This window comes from Vidua chalybeata, chromosome 30 (assembly GCF_026979565.1).
Source record: "Vidua chalybeata isolate OUT-0048 chromosome 30, bVidCha1 merged haplotype, whole genome shotgun sequence".
NCBI lineage: Eukaryota > Metazoa > Chordata > Aves > Passeriformes > Viduidae > Vidua > Vidua chalybeata.
This window is the reverse complement of record NC_071559.1, coordinates 854,974-871,427: the sequence shown is the minus strand read 5'-3', so window position 1 is coordinate 871,427 and position 16,454 is coordinate 854,974. Positions and strand designations below refer to the sequence as shown.

At 65.1% G+C, this 16,454-nt stretch overlaps 2 protein-coding genes across 4 annotated transcripts; both read left to right on the top strand.

Moving 5' to 3' along the window:
* Nucleotides 1–282: 282 nt before the first annotated feature.
* HNRNPA1 (heterogeneous nuclear ribonucleoprotein A1) lies at nucleotides 283–5,787 on the top strand. Of its 3 annotated transcripts, none has more exons than XM_053967624.1 (8): nucleotides 283–652; nucleotides 997–1,089; nucleotides 1,169–1,291; nucleotides 1,810–1,878; nucleotides 2,025–2,201; nucleotides 3,059–3,181; nucleotides 3,681–3,743; nucleotides 5,269–5,787. In XM_053967624.1, the coding sequence occupies exons 1-7, from the start codon at nucleotides 298–300 to the stop codon at nucleotides 3,734–3,736; spliced, it is 996 nt and encodes a 331-aa protein (XP_053823599.1). In that variant the 5' UTR covers nucleotides 283–297; the 3' UTR covers nucleotides 3,737–3,743; nucleotides 5,269–5,787. The 3 variants fall into 3 exon arrangements, with proteins under 3 accessions (XP_053823599.1, XP_053823601.1, XP_053823602.1); XM_053967626.1 differs by having other exon boundaries at nucleotides 1,199–1,291; nucleotides 5,269–5,463; XM_053967627.1 differs by lacking the exon at nucleotides 1,810–1,878 and having other exon boundaries at nucleotides 5,269–5,463.
* A 3,209-nt stretch (nucleotides 5,788–8,996) lies between these two features.
* On the top strand, nucleotides 8,997–16,045 carry COPZ1 (COPI coat complex subunit zeta 1). The gene is made up of 9 exons (XM_053967691.1): nucleotides 8,997–9,079; nucleotides 10,391–10,459; nucleotides 11,385–11,466; nucleotides 12,508–12,599; nucleotides 13,240–13,295; nucleotides 13,689–13,766; nucleotides 14,874–14,925; nucleotides 15,373–15,411; nucleotides 15,697–16,045. The coding sequence occupies exons 1-9, from the start codon at nucleotides 9,062–9,064 to the stop codon at nucleotides 15,742–15,744; spliced, it is 534 nt and encodes a 177-aa protein (XP_053823666.1). The 5' UTR covers nucleotides 8,997–9,061; the 3' UTR covers nucleotides 15,745–16,045.
* Nucleotides 16,046–16,454: the final 409 nt, after the last annotated feature.

Genomic DNA, 16,454 nt, shown 5'->3' with positions numbered 1-16,454 from the left:
GCAGTGGCCCTGGGGACAGGGATGGTGGCCCTGCCTGCTGCTCATAGCAGTGGCCCTGGGGACAGGGATGGTGTCCCTGCCTGCTGCTCATAGCAGTGGCCCTGGGGACAGGGATGGTGGCCCTGCCTGCTGCTCATAGCAGTGGCCCTGGGGACAGGGATGGTGTCCCTGCCTGCTGCTCATAGCAGTGGCCCTGGGGACAGGGATGGTGGCCCTGCCTGCTGCTCATAGCAGTGGCCCTGGGGACAGGGATGGTGGCCCTGGCCGCTGCTGCTGGCAGTGGCCCTGGGGACAGGAATGGTGGCAGTGGCCGTGCCTGCTGCTGCTGGCAGTGGCCCTGGGGACAGGGATGGTGGCCCTGGCCGCTGCTGCCGGCGGTGGCCCCAGGGCCGGGCCCGGTGGCCGTGGCGCGTCCCCGCTGTGATCCCGGCTGTCCCGCAGGACTCGCAGCGGCCCGGCGCGCACCTGACGGTGAAGAAGATCTTCGTGGGCGGCATCAAGGAGGACACGGAGGAGCATCACCTGCGCGACTACTTCGGCCAGTACGGCAAGATTGAGGTCATCGAGATCATGACCGACCGCGGCAGCGGCAAGAAGCGCGGCTTCGCCTTCGTCACCTTCGACGACCACGACTCCGTGGACAAAATCGTCAGTGAGTGACGCTGGGGACACTGGGGACACTGGGGGGTGACAGCCTGGGGACACCTGCGGACAGCCTGGGGAGACTGGGGGGTGACAGCCTGGGGACACCTGCGGACAGCTTGGGGACACTGGGGGGTTTCAGCCCAGCTGGAGACAGCCTGGGGACAGTGTGGGGACAGCTTTGGGGACACTGGGGGGTGACAGCCTGGCTGAAGACAGCCTGGGGATGGTGTGGGGCAGTGACAACCCAGCCGGGGACAGCCTGGGCACCGTGTGGGGTGGTTGCCAGCCCGGGACAGCGCCACTGCACCGGGGCGGCGCTGCCCCGGGCTGAGCCCGCGCGTGTCCCCGCAGTCCAGAAGTACCACACGGTGAACGGGCACAACTGCGAGGTGCGCAAGGCCCTGTCCAAGCAGGAGATGGCCAGCGCCTCGGCCGGCCAGCGAGGTGAGCGCCCGGCCCGCGGCCGCCCGGCCGTGTCCCTGCCGTGCCCGCGCCGCCCGTGCCACCCGCGCTGTGCCTAAAGGCTGTGCCCCCCCCCCGCCCCCTCTGCTAGGCCGCAGCGGTTCCGGAAACTTCGGCGGCGGCCGCGGCGGCGGCTTCGGCGGCGGTGACAACTTCAACCGCGGCGGCAACTTCGGGGGACGTGGTGAGTGACGGGAAGGAGGGACAGCACCGGGGACAGGGACAGAACCGAGCACGGGGACAGGGACAGGGACAGCACTGGGCACAGGGACAGGGACAGCACCGACCCTGGGCACAGGGACAGCACAGGGACAGGGACAGCACCGGGGACAGGAACAGCACCGGGCACAGGGACAGGGACAGCACCAAGCACGGGGACAGGGACAGAACTGAGCATGGGGACAGGGACAGCACCGACCCTAGGGACAGGGACAGCACCAGGCACAGGGACAGGGACAGCACCAGGCACAGGGACAGGGACAGCACCAAGCACGGGGACAGGGACAGAACCGAGCATGGGGACAGGGACAGCACCGACCCCGGGCACAGGGACAGGGACAGCACCGACCCTGGGGACAGGGACAGGGACAGCACCGACCCAGGGCACGGGGACCCTCCCTCGATGCCGCCGCTGCCGCTCCACGTCCCCCCGGGCCCCGGCGCCCGTCCCTGGCAGGGCCCCAGCGCCGTTTGTTTTTCCAGGTGGGTTTGGCGGCGGCGGCCGCGCCGGCGCCTGCGGCGGCGAGGGATTTAATGGATTTGGCGCTGACGGTAAGGCCAGGCCGGGCCTGAGCCCGGGGGCACCGCCAGGACGCCCGGCCCCGCCAGCCACGCAGCCCGCGCCCGCCGCAGCCCGGCCCCGCCGCGCCCGCCGCGGCCCCCCTGCCTCAAAGCCCCTTCTTGTCCTTCCCCCCCAGGTTATGGCGGCGGCGGCGGCCCCGGCTACTCCGGGGGCAACCGGGGCTACGGCGGCAGCGGCTCCTACGACGGCTACAACAACGGCGGTGGTGGCTTCGGCGGCGGCAGCGGGGGCCGGCGGCCGGCGCGGGGACCGGCGCTGGCCGTGCGCAACGGGCTGGCCGAGGCGGGCACAGGTGGGACCCCGGGGGCACCGGGGACACCCCCCGGGGCGGCTGGCACCGCCCGGCACCCGGGAGATGGGGAAGGGAGCACCGGGGGGGTTTGGGGGGCTCCGGGAAGGGAACACGGGAGTTTGGGATCTCTGGGAAAAGATCCTGGAGATCACAGGGAGGTTTGGGATCTCTGGGAAGGGAGCACAGGGAGGTTTGGGATCTCTGGGATAAGATCCTGGAGATCACAGGGAGGTTTGGGATCTCTGGGAAGGGAGCATGGGGAGGTTTGGGATCGCAGAGCAAAGATTCTGGAGCTCAGTGGGGCTTTGGGATCTCAGGGAAGGGATCATGGGTGGGTTTGGGATTGCAGGAAACCCATCCCAAAGATCACGGTGGGTTAATCCCAGTTAAAGCCCCCTGGACTCTGGGCTCCCAGTTCAACCATCCCAGAGCTCCCAGAGCCTTGGGGATCCCAAATCTCCCCATTCCCCCCATCACGGGGCCACCCCTGGGTGCTCCCTGGTCCTGCCAGCTCTGGGGTTGTCCCCCCTGTCCCCTCTGTCTCCCCTGACCCCTCTGTCTCCCCCCTGACCCCTCTGTCCCCCCTGTCCCCTCTGTCTCCCCCTGACCCCCCCTGTCCCCTCTGTCCCCCCCTGACCCCTCTGTCCCCCCCTGTCCCCCCCCTGTCCCCTCTGTCCCCCCTGTCCCCTCTGTCCCCCCCCTGTCCCCCCCTGTCCCCTCTGTCCCCCCCTGACCCCTCTGTCCCCCCCTGTCCCCCCCTGTCCCCTCTGTCCCCCCCTGACCCCCCTGACCCCTCTGTCCCCCCCTGTCCCCTCTGTCCCCCCCCTGACCCCCCTGACCCCTGTGTCTCCCCCCAGGCAGCAATTTCGGGGGCGGGGGCAGCTACAACGACTTCGGCAGCTACAACAACCAGGCCTCGAGCTTCGGGCCCATGAAGGGCGGCAGCTTCGGGGGGCGCAGCTCGGGGCCCTACGGTGGCGGTGAGTCCCCAAAACCCCTGGGGGCCCCAAAAACCCCTGGGGGACCCTAAAAATCACCTGGGGACCCTAAAAATCACCTGGGGGGACCCCAAAAACCCCCTGGGGGACCCTAAAAATCACCTGGGGGACCCCAAAACCCCCCTGGGGGACCCTAAAAATCACCTGGGGGACCCCAAAAACCACCTGGAGATTCCCAAAAGTCACCTGGGGAACCGCAAAATATCGTAAATATACCGGGGCAGCTTTGGGGGGTGCAGCTCGGGGCCCTACAGCAGTGGTGAGTCCCCAAAAATCACCTTGGGGGAGCTTAAGTTGTGTTGGGGTGGCCTTAAAATAACCGGGGGGGGGGCTCAAAATGTGCTGGGAAGACCCCAAAATAAGCTGGAGTGACCCCAGAATGTCCACACAGGGGTCCTGTGTCACTGTGGGTCTGGGGGGTCCCCAAATGTTCCCCCCCCCCAATTTTTGGGTGTTCCTAAATCCCCTCCTGGTTCCACAGGCGGCTACGGCAGCTCCAGCGGCGGCGGCAGCTACGGAGGAGGGAGGAGGTTTTAACGGCCAGGTGAGGGGGGAAAACGGGGGAAAAGGGTGGGGAAAATGTGGGAAAAGGGGGAGAAAAATATGGGGAAAAGCTGGGGAAAATCAGGGAAAAGGATGGGGAAAATATGGGAAAAGGGTGGGAAAGACTGGGGGGGAAATGGGGAAAATATGGGAAAAGGGTGGGGAAAATATGAGAAAAGGGTGGGAAAGACTGGGGGAAAATAGGGAGAAAAACAGGGAAAAAGGTGGGGAAAATATGGGAAAAGGGGGAGAAAATATGGGGAAAAGCTGGGGAAAATATGGGAAAAAGGTGGGAAAGATTGGGAGGGAAATGGGGAAAATAGGGGGAAAGAGTGGGGAAAATTGGGGGAAATGGGAAAAAAACAGGGAAAAAAGGTGGGGAAAATAGGGGAAAAAGGATGGGGAAAATATAGGAAAAGGGGGAGAAAAATGTGGGGAAAATTGGGGAGAAAATGGAAAAAATGGGAAGAGAATTGAGAGAAAAAGTGATGAAATGCTCAGGGGGGAAGCTGAAGGGAAAGAAAAGGTTGGGAGGAAGGTTTAGGGGGAAAAGTGGGAAAATAGGAAAAAAAAAGGTTAGGAAGAGATGAAGGGAAGTTGAAGAAGTGGGAAAAAAGTGGGAGGGATGAAGGGAAAGGGCTTTGGGAAAAGGGAAATAAGGGGGGGGAAAGATTGGGGGGAAAAGAAAAGAGGGAAGCAAGAAAAGGCTGGAAAAGAGAAAAAGTTGGGAAGAGATGGAGGAAATGGTTAAAAGTGAGAGGAACTGGGAGAGAAAGTGATGAAAAATGGGAGGAAATAGCAGGAAAAGAGGGAAAAAGGATGGAAATGAGGGGAAACGGGGGAAGGGGTGGAGGTGGGAATTCCAGCGGGGTTGGGGCTGGGATTGGGGAAGGGAACGGGGCTGGGATCATCTGGATCAGGGCAGGGATGGGAATGGGATCATCGGGATCGGGGCAGAGAAAGGGGCAGGGATAGGAGCCAGGATTGGGGCAGGGATGGGAATGGGATCATTGGGATCGGGGCAGAGAACAGGGCTGGGATCATCGGGATTAGGGCAGGGATGGGAATGGGATCATTGGGATCGGGGCAGGGATTGGGGTATGGGGTGGGAATTGGGGCAGGGATGGGGCAGGGAACAGGGCAGGGATTGGGGCAGGGACTGGAGCTGGATTTGGGGCTCTGCCCCTCCTGGAGCCCCCAGCACTGGAGCTGCTCCTGATCCCAATCCCAACTCCAATCCTGACCTGATCCCAACCCCGATCCTGATCCAAATCCCAATCCTGACCCTGCCCAAATCCCAGTCCTGATCTCAGTCCTGACCCTGCCCCAATCCCAATCCTGACCCTGCCCCAATCCCAGTCATGATCCCACTCATGATCCCAATCCTGACCCTGCCCCAATCCTGACCCTGCCCCAGTCCCGTTCCCAATCCCGATCCTGACCCTGCCCCAATCCCGACCCAGATCCTGACCCTGCCCCAGTCCCGTTCCCGACCCTGATCCTGACCCTGCCCCTCTGTCCCGCAGGAGCCGGAGCCGGGCGGGAGCCGGGGCGGTGCCTGGAGCCGGCGCTGGGCCGGGCAGAGCCCCCGGGACCCCCGGGACCCCCGAGGTGGCCGTGTCCGGGTCCCCCCATGGTTCCCGAGCGGAGCGGCCGGAATTCCCCCCCGTGTCCTGTACCCCCCACCCTGTCAATAAATGTCTCTTGGGTTTTTTTTTAAATTATTTTTTATTATTATTGTTAATTTTAGAGGTGGGGGGGTGGGGTGGTGGTGCTGCACTCACCTGATTGGTCGCCTCAGCTGTCAGTCACAGCCTGGCTCCGCCCCCCCACGCCTCTGTTGTCCCCCGGGTGTGCCACCCCCCTGTCACTAATTGCCACCTTCCCTTTTGTAGGAGCCGCCGGCCCCGGGAGAGGAGCCCGCGGAGGTGAGCGTGGGGACACCTGGGGACACCTGGGGACAGCCCCGGCCGGGTGACCCCCCCCAGCCCTGCCCCAGCGCCCGCGGGACCCCCCGGTGCCCTCAATAAAAGGGTATTTTTGTACCTGTGTGCGTCTCTGGGGACACTGCGGGGACACCACAGGGACACTGCGGGGACAGGGACACTGCGGGGACACCGCGGGGACACTGCAGGACCCCCCCGGTGCCCTCAATAAAAGGGTATTTTTGTACCTGTGTGCGTCTCTGGGGACACTGGGGACACTGCGGGGACACCACAGGGACACTGCGGGGACACCTGGGGACACTGCGGGGACAGGGACACTGCGGGGACAGGGACACTGCGGGGACACTGCGGGACCCCCCGGTGCCCTCAATAAAAGGGTATTTTTGTACCTGTGTGCATCTCTGGGGACACTGGGGACACTGCGGGGACACCACAGGGACACTGCGGGGACACCTGGGGACACTGCGGGGACAGGGACACTGCGGGGACACTGCGGGGACACAACGGGGACACTGTGGGGACACCACAGGGACACCACAGGGACACTGCGGGGACAGGGACACTGCGGGGACACAACGGGGACACTGCGGGGACACTGCAGGACCCCCCGGTGCCCTCAATAAAAGGGTATTTTTGTACCTGTGTGCGTCTCTGGGGACACTGGGGACACTGCGGGGACACCACAGGGACACTGCGGGGACACCTGGGGACACTGCGGGGACACTGCGGGACCCCCCGGTGCCCTCAATAAAAGGGTATTTTTGTACCTGTGTGCGTCTCTGGGGACACTGGGGACACTGCGGGGACACCACAGGGACACTGCGGGGACACCTGGGGACACTGCGGGGACAGGGACACTGCGGGGACACTGCGGGGACACAACGGGGACACTGTGGGGACACCACAGGGACACCACAGGGACACTGCGGGGACAGGGACACTGCGGGGACACAACGGGGACACTGCGGGGACACTGCAGGACCCCCCGGTGCCCTCAATAAAAGGGTATTTTTGTACCTGTGTGCGTCTCTGGGGACACTGGGGACACCACAGGGACACTGTGGGGACAGGGACACTGTGGGGACACCACAGGGACACTGCGGGACCCCCCGGTGCCCTCAATAAAAGGGTATTTTTGTACCTGTGTGCGTCTCTGGGGACACTGGGGACACTGCGGGGACACTGCGGGGACACTGCGGGGACACTGCGGGGACACTGCGGGACCCCCTGGTGCCCTCAATAAAAGGGTATTTTTGTACCTGTGTGCGTCTCTGGGGACACTGGGGACACTGCGGGGACAGGGACACTGCGGGGACACTGCGGGACCCCCCGGTGCCCTCAATAAAAGGGTATTTTTGTACCTGTGTGCATCTCTGGGGACACTGGGGACACTGCGGGGACACCGTGGGGACACAACAGGGACACTGCAGAGACAGGGATAAAATGGGGACAGGGACACTGGGGACACTGTTGGGACAGGGACACTGCAGGGACAGCACGGCCATGGAGGGGACAGGGACACCGCAGGGACACCAGGGGGACACCACGGGGACAGGGACACAATGGAGGCACCGCAGGGACACTGCGGGGACAGGGACAGCGCGGGGACACAGCGGGGACAGAAGGGCCTTGGAGGGGACAGGGAACAGGATGGGGACAGGGATGGAGGGGACAGGGACACGGCTGGGGACAAAGCAGCCCTGGAGGGGACAGAGACAACAGCGGTGGGTGACACAGGGTGCCACCGCTGTCCCAACACCCGGGAGGTGACACAGGGTGCCACTGCTGTCCCTGGGTGTCCCCAACACCTGGGAGGTGACACAGGGTGCCACCGCTGTCCCCGGGTGTCCCCAACACCTGGGAGGTGACACAGGGTGCCACCCGTGTCCCCCGGTGTCCCCCGCTGTCCCCGGTGTCCCCGCTATCCCCCGCTGTCCCCAGTGTCCCCGCTGTCCCCCGCTGTCCCCCGGTGTCCCCGCTGTCCCCCGCTGTCCCCCGGTGTCCCCCGGTGTCCCCGCTGTCCCCCGCTGTCCCCCGCTGTCCCCCGGTGTCCCCGCTGTCCCCCGCTGTCCCCCGCTGTCCCCCGGTGTCCCCGGTGTCCCCGGTGTCCCCCGCTGTCCCCCGGTGTCCCCGGTGTCCCCGGTGTCCCCGGTGTCCCCCGCTGTCCCCCGGTGTCCCCGCTGTCCCCGGTGTCCCCCGGTGTCCCCCGCTGTCCCCCGGTGTCCCCGCTGTCCCCCGCTGTCCCCCGGTGTCCCCCGCTGTCCCCCGGTGTCCCCGGTGTCCCCGGTGTCCCCGCTGTCCCCGGTGTCCCCGCTATCCCCCGCTGTCCCCCGCTGTCCCCCGGTGTCCCCCGGTGTCCCCGCTGTCCCCGGTGTCCCCCGGTGTCCCCGCTGTCCCCCGGTGTCCCCGCTATCCCCCGCTGTCCCCGCTGTCCCCGGTGTCCCCGCTGTCCCCCGCTGTCCCCCGGTGTCCCCGCTATCCCCCGGTGTCCCCGGTGTCCCCGGTGTCCCCGCTGTCCCCCGCTGTCCCCCGGTGTCCCCGCTGTCCCCGCTGTCCCCCGGTGTCCCCGCTGTCCCCCGGTGTCCCCGCTATCCCCCGCTATCCCCCGCTGTCCCCGCTGTCCCCAGTGTCCCTGCTGTCCCCCGCTGTCCCCGCTGTCCCCGCTGTCCCCCGGTGTCCCCGCTGTCCCCGCTGTCCCCCGCTGTCCCCGCTGTCCCCCGCTGTCCCCGCTGTCCCCGCTGTCCCCCGGTGTCCCCCGCTGTCCCCGCTGTCCCCCGGTGTCCCCGCTGTCCCCGGTGTCCCCGCTGTCCCCCGGTGTCCCCCGCTGTCCCCGCTGTCCCCCCTGTCCCCCGGTGTCCCCGCTGTCCCCCGCTGTCCCCGCTGTCCCCGGTGTCCCCGGTGTCCCCGGTGTCCCCCGCTGTCCCCGCTGTCCCCCGCTGTCCCCGCTGTCCCCGCTGTTCCCCGGTGTCCCCGCTGTCCCCCGCCCCAGGTGACACGCTCGGGGGTCCCATCAGCAGAAAGGGCCTCGCTTCCGGTCACGTGCTCACCGAGCCAGCCAATCACAGCCCCGGCCCAGCAAAGGGGGTGACGTCAGCGCTTCCCCGGTCACTATAGCAACTGCGCCACCCCCTCCGCTTCCGGGAGCGCTGTGCGGCGGTGATTGACGGCTGGATAACCCAATCAACGCCCGTCTACGGAAGGGCGGGAAAGATAGGCCCGCCCACGGCACGAGAGCGCGCAGCGACTGGTGGGATGGAGGCAGAGTTAGGCCAATCAGCCTGGCGGGGTGGGGCCAACGGGAGTGATTGGCATGCGATGAGCCAATCAGCGGCGGGCACTCTTCCGGCTCCACGTCGGCAGCGGCGGAGGCAAAATGGAGGCGCTGGTGCTGGTGAGGCCGGGGGGGAAACTGGGAGGGACTGGGGGGGACTGGTGGAACTGGGGGGGACTGGGGGAACTGGGGGTACTGGGAGGGACTGGGGGGAACTGGGGGGGACTGGGGGGAACTGGGGGAAGTGGGAGGGACTGGGGGAACTGGGAGGGACTGGGGGGAACTGGGGGAACTGAGGGGTGTCTGTCCTACACTGGGCTGTGGTTCCGGGGACACTGGGGACACTGGGGACATTGGGGACATTTGGGGACATTGGGGCAGTTTTGGGTGCCCAGGGCGGGGTTCTGTCCTACACTGGGCTGTGGCTCCGGGGGCATTTGGGGACATTGGGGACATTTGGGGACATTGGGGCAGTTTTGGGTGCCCAGGGCGGGGTTCTGTCCTACACTGGGCTGTGGCTCCGGGGGCATTTGGGGACACTGGGGACATTTGGGGACATTGGGGCAGTTTTGGGTGCCCAGGGCGGGGTTCTGTCCTACACTGGGCTGTGGCTCCGGGCAGTCAGTGCATCACAGAACTTGGTCCTGGGCACCCCCTGCGCCCGCCGGACGTGGCACTGTCCCTGTCCCCAGGGGTGGCACTGTCCCTGTCCTGGGGGGGGGTGGCACTGTCCCTGTCCCTGTCCCAGTGTGGCTGTCCCTGTCCCCAGGGGTGGCACTGTCCCTGTCCCGCGGGGGGTGGCACTGTCCCTGTCCCTGTCCCTGTCCCTGTTCCGGGGGTGGCACTGTCCCTGTCCCTGTCCCAGTGTGGCTGTCCCTGTCCCGGGGGTGGCACTGTCCCTGTCCCTGTCCCGCGGGGGGTGGCACTGTCCCTGTCCCTGTCCCGGGGGTGGCACTGTCCCTGTCCCTGTCCCGCAGGGGGTGGCACTGTCCCTGTCCCTGTCCCTGTCCCGGGGGTGGCACTGTCCCTGTCCCTGTCCCTGTTCCGGGGGTGGCACTGTCCCTGTCCCTGTCCCTGTTCCGGGGGTGGCACTGTCCCTGTCCCTGTCCCGCGGGGGGTGGCACTGTCCCTGTCCCTGTCCCGGGGGTGGCACTGTCCCTGTCCCTGTCCCGCGGGGGGTGGCACTGTCCCTGTCCCTGTCCCTGTCCCGGGGGTGGCACTGTCCCTGTCCCTGTCCCTGTCCCTGTCCCTGTTCCGGGGGTGGCACTGTCCCTGTCCCTGTCCCAGTGTGGCTGTCCCTGTCCCGGGGGTGGCACTGTCCCTGTCCCTGTCCCTGTTCCGGGGGTGGCACTGTCCCTGTCCCTGTCCCGGGGGTGGCACTGTCCCTGTCCCTGTCCCGGGGGTGGCACTGTCCCTGTCCCTGTCCCGCAGGAGCCGTCCCTGTACACGGTCAAGGCCATCATCATCCTGGACAACGACGGCGAGCGGCTCTTCGCCAAGGTGGGGACACCGGGGACACCGAGGGGACACTGAGGGGACACCGAGGGGACACTGGGGACACCGAGGGGACACTGAGGGGACACCGAGGGGACACTGGGGACACCGAGGGGACACTGAGGGGACACCGAGGGGACACTGGGGACACCGAGGGGACACTGAGGGGACACTGAGGGAACACTGGGGACACTGAGGGGACACTGAGGGGACACTGGGGACACCAGGGACACCGAGGGGACAAAGGGGACACCGAGGGGACACAGGGGACACCGAGGGGGCAAAGGGGACACCGAGGGGACACTGAGGGGACACCGAGGGGACACCGGGGACACCGAGGGGACACTGAGGGGGCACTGAGGGGACACCGGGGACACCGAGGGGACACTGGGGACACCGAGGGGACAAAGGGGACACCGAGGGGACACTGGGGACACTGGGGACACCGAGGGGACACTGGGGACACCGGGGACACCGAGGGGACACCGAGGGGACACTGAGGGGACACTGAGGGGGCACTGAGGGGACACCGAGGGGACACTGGGGACACCGGGGACACCGAGGGGACACCGGGGACACCGAGGGGACACTGAGGGGGCACTGAGGGGACACTGAGGGACACTGGGGACACCGGGGACACCGAGGGGACACCGAGGGGACACTGGGGACACCAAGGGGACACTGGGGACACTGGGGACACCGAGGGGACACTGGGGACACAGGGGACACCGAGGGGACACTGAGGGGACACTGCAGGGACACTGGGGACACCGAGGGGACACCGAGGGGACACTGCCCTGAGGGGGATGTGGCTCTGGGCAAGGGACAGGGCAGGTGGCGCCGGTGGAAGGGGGGGGCCGATGTCCTTGTCCTGTGTCCCCGATGTCTCCGTTGATGTCCCCACGTCCCCACCGCTGTCCCCGTGTCCCAGTACTACGATGACACGTACCCCAGCGTGAAGGAGCAGCGCGCCTTCGAGAAGAACATCTTCAGCAAGACACACCGCAGTGACAGTGAGTGACACGGGGTGACACGGGGGTGGCACAGGTGTGACAGGGTCACAGAGTGGCAGAACATCTTCAGCAAGACACACCGCAGTGACAGTGAGTGACACAGGGTGACACGGGGGTGACATGGGGGTGGCACAGGTGTGACAGGGTCACAGAGTGACAGAACATCTTCAGCAAGACACACCGCAGTGACAGTGAGTGACACGGGGGACACGGGGGTGACATGGGGGTGACACTGGGTGACAGGGTCACAGAGTGACAGAACATCTTCAGCAAGACACACTGCAGTGACAGTGAGTGACACTGGGGACACGGGGGTGACACGGGGGTGACAGGGACACAGAGTGACAGAACATCTTCAGCAAGACACACCACAGTGACACTGAGTGACACGGGGTGACACGGGGGTGACACTGAGTGGCACTGGGGTGACAGGGTCACAGAGTGACAGAACATCTTCAGCAAGACACACCACAGTGACAGTGAGTGACACGGGGGACACAGGGGTGGCACTGGGGTGACAGGGTCACAGAGTGACAGAACATCTTCAGCAAGACACACCACAGTGACAGTGAGTGACACGGGGGACACAGGGGTGACATGGGGGTGGCACAGGTGTGACAGGGTCACAGAGTGACAGAACATCTTCAGCAAGACACACCACAGTGACAGTGAGTGACATGGGGGACACGGGGGTGACATGGGGGTGGCACAGGTGTGACAGGGTCACAGGGACACAGAACATCTTCAGCAAGACACACCGCAGTGACAGTGAGTGACACTGAGGGGACAGAGGGGACACTGAGGGGTGGCACAGGCAACAGTGGCAGTGTCACACGGGTGACACAGGTGACATGGCACTGTCCCCTGCAGGTGAGATCGTGCTGCTGGACGGGCTCACCATGGTGTACAGGGGGACAGTGGGGACACAGGGGTGGCACAGGTGGCAGTGGCAGTGTCACACAGGTGACACAGGTGACAGTGGCAGTGTCACACAGGTGACACAGGTGACACAGGTGACATGGCACTGTCCCTCCCCTGCAGGTGAGATCGCGCTGCTGGACGGGCTCACCGTGGTGTACAAGAGCAGCATCGACCTGTACTGCTGTGTCATCGGGAGCGCCACCCAGAACGAGGTGGGGACACCGCGGGGACATGGGGACAGCGTGGGGACAGGGTGGGGACAGCGCAGAGATAGTGTGGGGACAGCGCAGGGACAGCTGGGGACAGTGTGGGGACAGCGCAGGGACAGCTGGGGACACTGTGGGGACAGCTGGGGACAGTGCAGGGATAGTGTGGGGACAGCTGGGGACAGTGCAGGGACAGCGCGGGGACAGTGCGGGTAGAGCGTGGGGACAGCTGGGGACAGCGCAGGGACAGTGTGGGGACAGCTGGGGACAGCGCGGGGACAGCGTGGGGACAGTGCGGGGATAGTGTGGGGACAGCTGGGGACAGCGCAGGGACAGTGTGGGGACAGCTGGGGACACCGCGGGGACACGGGGACAGTGTGGGGACAGCACGGGGACAGTGTGGGGACAGTGCAGGGATAGTGTGGGGACAGCGTGGGGACAGCTGGGGACAGCACGGGGACAGGGTGGGGACAGCTGGGGACACTGTGGGGACAGCTGGGGACAGCTGGGGACTCTGCAGGGGCACAGGGGCTGGGCACAGGGGCACAAGGACACCCGGGGCTGCTGGGGGACCCCGGGGTGGCAGGGGGGACACTGCCTCTGTCCCCCTGTCACCCTGCTGTCCCTCTGTCCCCTCTGTCCCCAGCTGATGCTCACGGCCGTGCTCAACTGCCTGTTCGACTCGCTGAGCCAAATGCTGAGGTAGGGACACACCTGGGGACACCTGGGCACACCTGGGGACACCTGGGCACACCTGGGGACACACCTGGGGACAGCTTTGTGGGGGGTCCCCCTGTCCCCATTTCCCCTCGGGTCCCAGCCCTGTGGGGTGTCCCCGATGTCCCCAGTGTCCCGTTGGGGTGTCCCTGATGTCCCTGTGGGGTGTCCCCATGTCCCTGATGTCCCGTTGGGGTGTCCCCATGTCCTGTGGGGTGTCCCCATGTCCTGTGGGGTGTCCCCATGTCCCCGATGTCCCCATGACCCTGTTGGGGTGTCCCCATGTCCTGTGGGGTGTCCCCATGTCCCCATGTCTCCGATGTCCCCATGACCCTGTTGGGGTGTCCCCATGTCCCCGATGTCCCCGATGTCCCCCAGGAAGAACGTGGAGCGCCGGGCGCTGCTGGACAACATGGAGGGGCTGTTCCTGGCCGTGGACGAGATCGTGGACGGAGGGTGGGCCACTGTCACTGTCACTGTGTCACTGTGTCACTGTCACTGTGTCATTCTGTCACTGTCACTGTCACTGTGGCACTGTCACTGTGTCATTGTGTCACTGTCACTGTGTCGCTGTCACTGTCACTGTGTTACTGTGTCACTGTCACTGTGTCACTGTGTCACTGTCACTGTGTCATTCTGTCACTGTCACTGTGGCACTGTCACTGTGTCATTGTGTCACTGTCACTGTGTCGCTGTCACTGTCACTGTGTTACTGTGTCACTGTCACTGTGTCGCTGTGTCACTGTCACTGTCACTGTGTCACTGTGTCACAGTCACTGTGTCATTGTGTCACTGTCACTGTCACTGTGTCACTGTGTCACAGTCACTGTGTCATTGTGTCACTGTCACTGTGTCACTGTGTCACTGTCACTGTGTCATTGTGTCACTGTCACTGTCACTGTGGCACTGTCACTGTGTCATTTTGTCACTGTCACTGTCACTGTGTCACTGTCACTGTGTCACTGTGTCACTGTGTCATTGCCACTGTCACTGTCACTGTGCCACTGTCACTGTCACTGTGTCACTATCACTGTGTCACTGTCACTGTGTCACTGCCACTGTCACTGTCACTGTGTCACTGTCACTGCCACTGTTACTGTCACCTCCTGGGAACTGTCACCTGCTCTGGGACTGTCATTGTCACTGCCACCCCTGTCACCTGCCCTGTGACTGTCACCTCCCCTGGGACTGTCAGTGACCCCCAATCACCTGCCCTGGAACTGTCATTGTCACTGTCACCCCTGTCACCTGCCTGGGACTGCCACATCCCCTGGGACTGTCACTGTCACTGCCACTGTCACTGTCACCTCCCTGGGACTGCCAGTGTCCCCCTGTCACCTGCCTGGGACTGTCACCTGCCCTGGAACTGTCATTGTCACTGCCACCCCTGTCACCTCCCTGGGACTGCCACATCCCCTGGGACTGTCACTGCCACTGTCACCTCTGTCACCTGCTCTGGGAGTGTCATTGTCACTGTCACCCCTGTCACCTGCTCTGGGAGTGTCATTGTCACCCCCCGGGCTCTGTCAGCCCCGGTGCTGAGGTGTCCCCGTGTCCCCTCAGGGTCATCCTGGAGAGTGACCCCCAGCAGGTCGTGCACCGCGTGGCCGTGCGGGTACGGGCTCAGGGGTTCGGGGGGTTTGGGGAGGATCTGGGGGATTTGGGGTTTTTGGGAGGGATTTGGGGTTTTTGGGGGGATTTGGGGTTTTTGGGGGCATTTGGGGGGCATTTGGGGAGGATCTGGGGGATTTGGTTTTTTTTGGGATTTGGGGTTTTTGGGGGCATTTGGGAGGGATTTGGGGTTTTTGGGGGGAATTTGGGGTTTTTGGGGGCATTTGGGGGGGATTTGGGGGGATTTGGGTTTTTTGGGGGGGACTGGGGAGGATTTGGGGGTTTTCGGGGGTCTCCGGGGTTTTTGGGGGCAGCTCAGGGGAATCCTGGGTGCCCCCCCTGCCCCAGGCACCCACTGTCCCCCAAATGTCCCCTCGTGTCCCCCGAATGTCCCCTCGTGTCCCCCCTGTCCCCCCTGTCCCCCCCTGTCCCCCCGTCCCCGTTGTCACAGGGCGAGGACGTGCCCCTGACAGAGCAGACGGTGTCACAGGTAGGACCCCAAAACCCCCTGGGACCCCCCAAAAAACCCTGAGACCCCCCCGCAAAAAAACCCTGGGATCCCCGAAAAAACCGCTGGGATCCCCAAAAACCCCTGAGACCCCCCCCCCCCCAAAAAAAACCCTGGGATCCCCAAAAAAACCCTGGGACCTCCTAAAAACTCCTGGGACCTCCCAGAAACTCCTGGGACCCCCCTGACCCCTTTGGGCCCCCCCAAACCCTCCCAGGGGTGTCCCAGTCCCCCCCAGGTGTCCCCCCAGCTCTCTGTCCCCCCCAGGTGCTGCAGTCAGCGAAGGAGCAGATCAAGTGGTCGCTGCTGCGTTGAGGGGACCCCCCCGGGACCCCCAAAACCTCCTGGGACCCTCCCAGGACCCCCAAAAAACCCCTGGGACCTCCCCAGGACCACCCAAAACCTCCTGGGACTGCAACGAGACCCCCAAAATCCCCCCGGGACCCTCCCAGGACCCCCAAAAAACCCCTGGGACCCCCGCAGAACCCGCAAAAAAAACCCCTGGGACCTCCCCAGGACCCCCCAAAACCTTCCGGGACTGCCACGGGACCCCCAAAAACCCCCTGGGATTCCCCGGGACCCCCCCCGCGCCCCCCAACACGCCGGTGCCCCCCCAGTCCTGTGTGCTGCCTCCTCTGTGCCTGCGCCGCCCCGAGGGGGGGATTTTGGGGGGATTTTGGGACCCCAAAACCCCCCTGGGACTCCCTTGGGGACCCCCAAACCCCCTGGGGACCCCAAAATCCACCGGGGACCCCTTTGGGGATCCCCAAAACTCATGCGGGGACCCCCCCAAACCCCTCTGGGGACCCCAAAAAACCCCTGAGGACCAATCCTAACCCAAACCCCCCCGGCGACCCCAAAACCCCCCCGGGGATCCCCTCCAAACCCCCCAGGCCCGAGGGCAGGAGCTCAAACCTCGTCATTTATTGGGGTGAAGCGGGGGGGGGACACGGGAGGGGCACGGGGACCGGCTGGGGGGGGGACACGGGGGCCCCCCCAAACCCCCCCACCCGCTATTGCTTTGC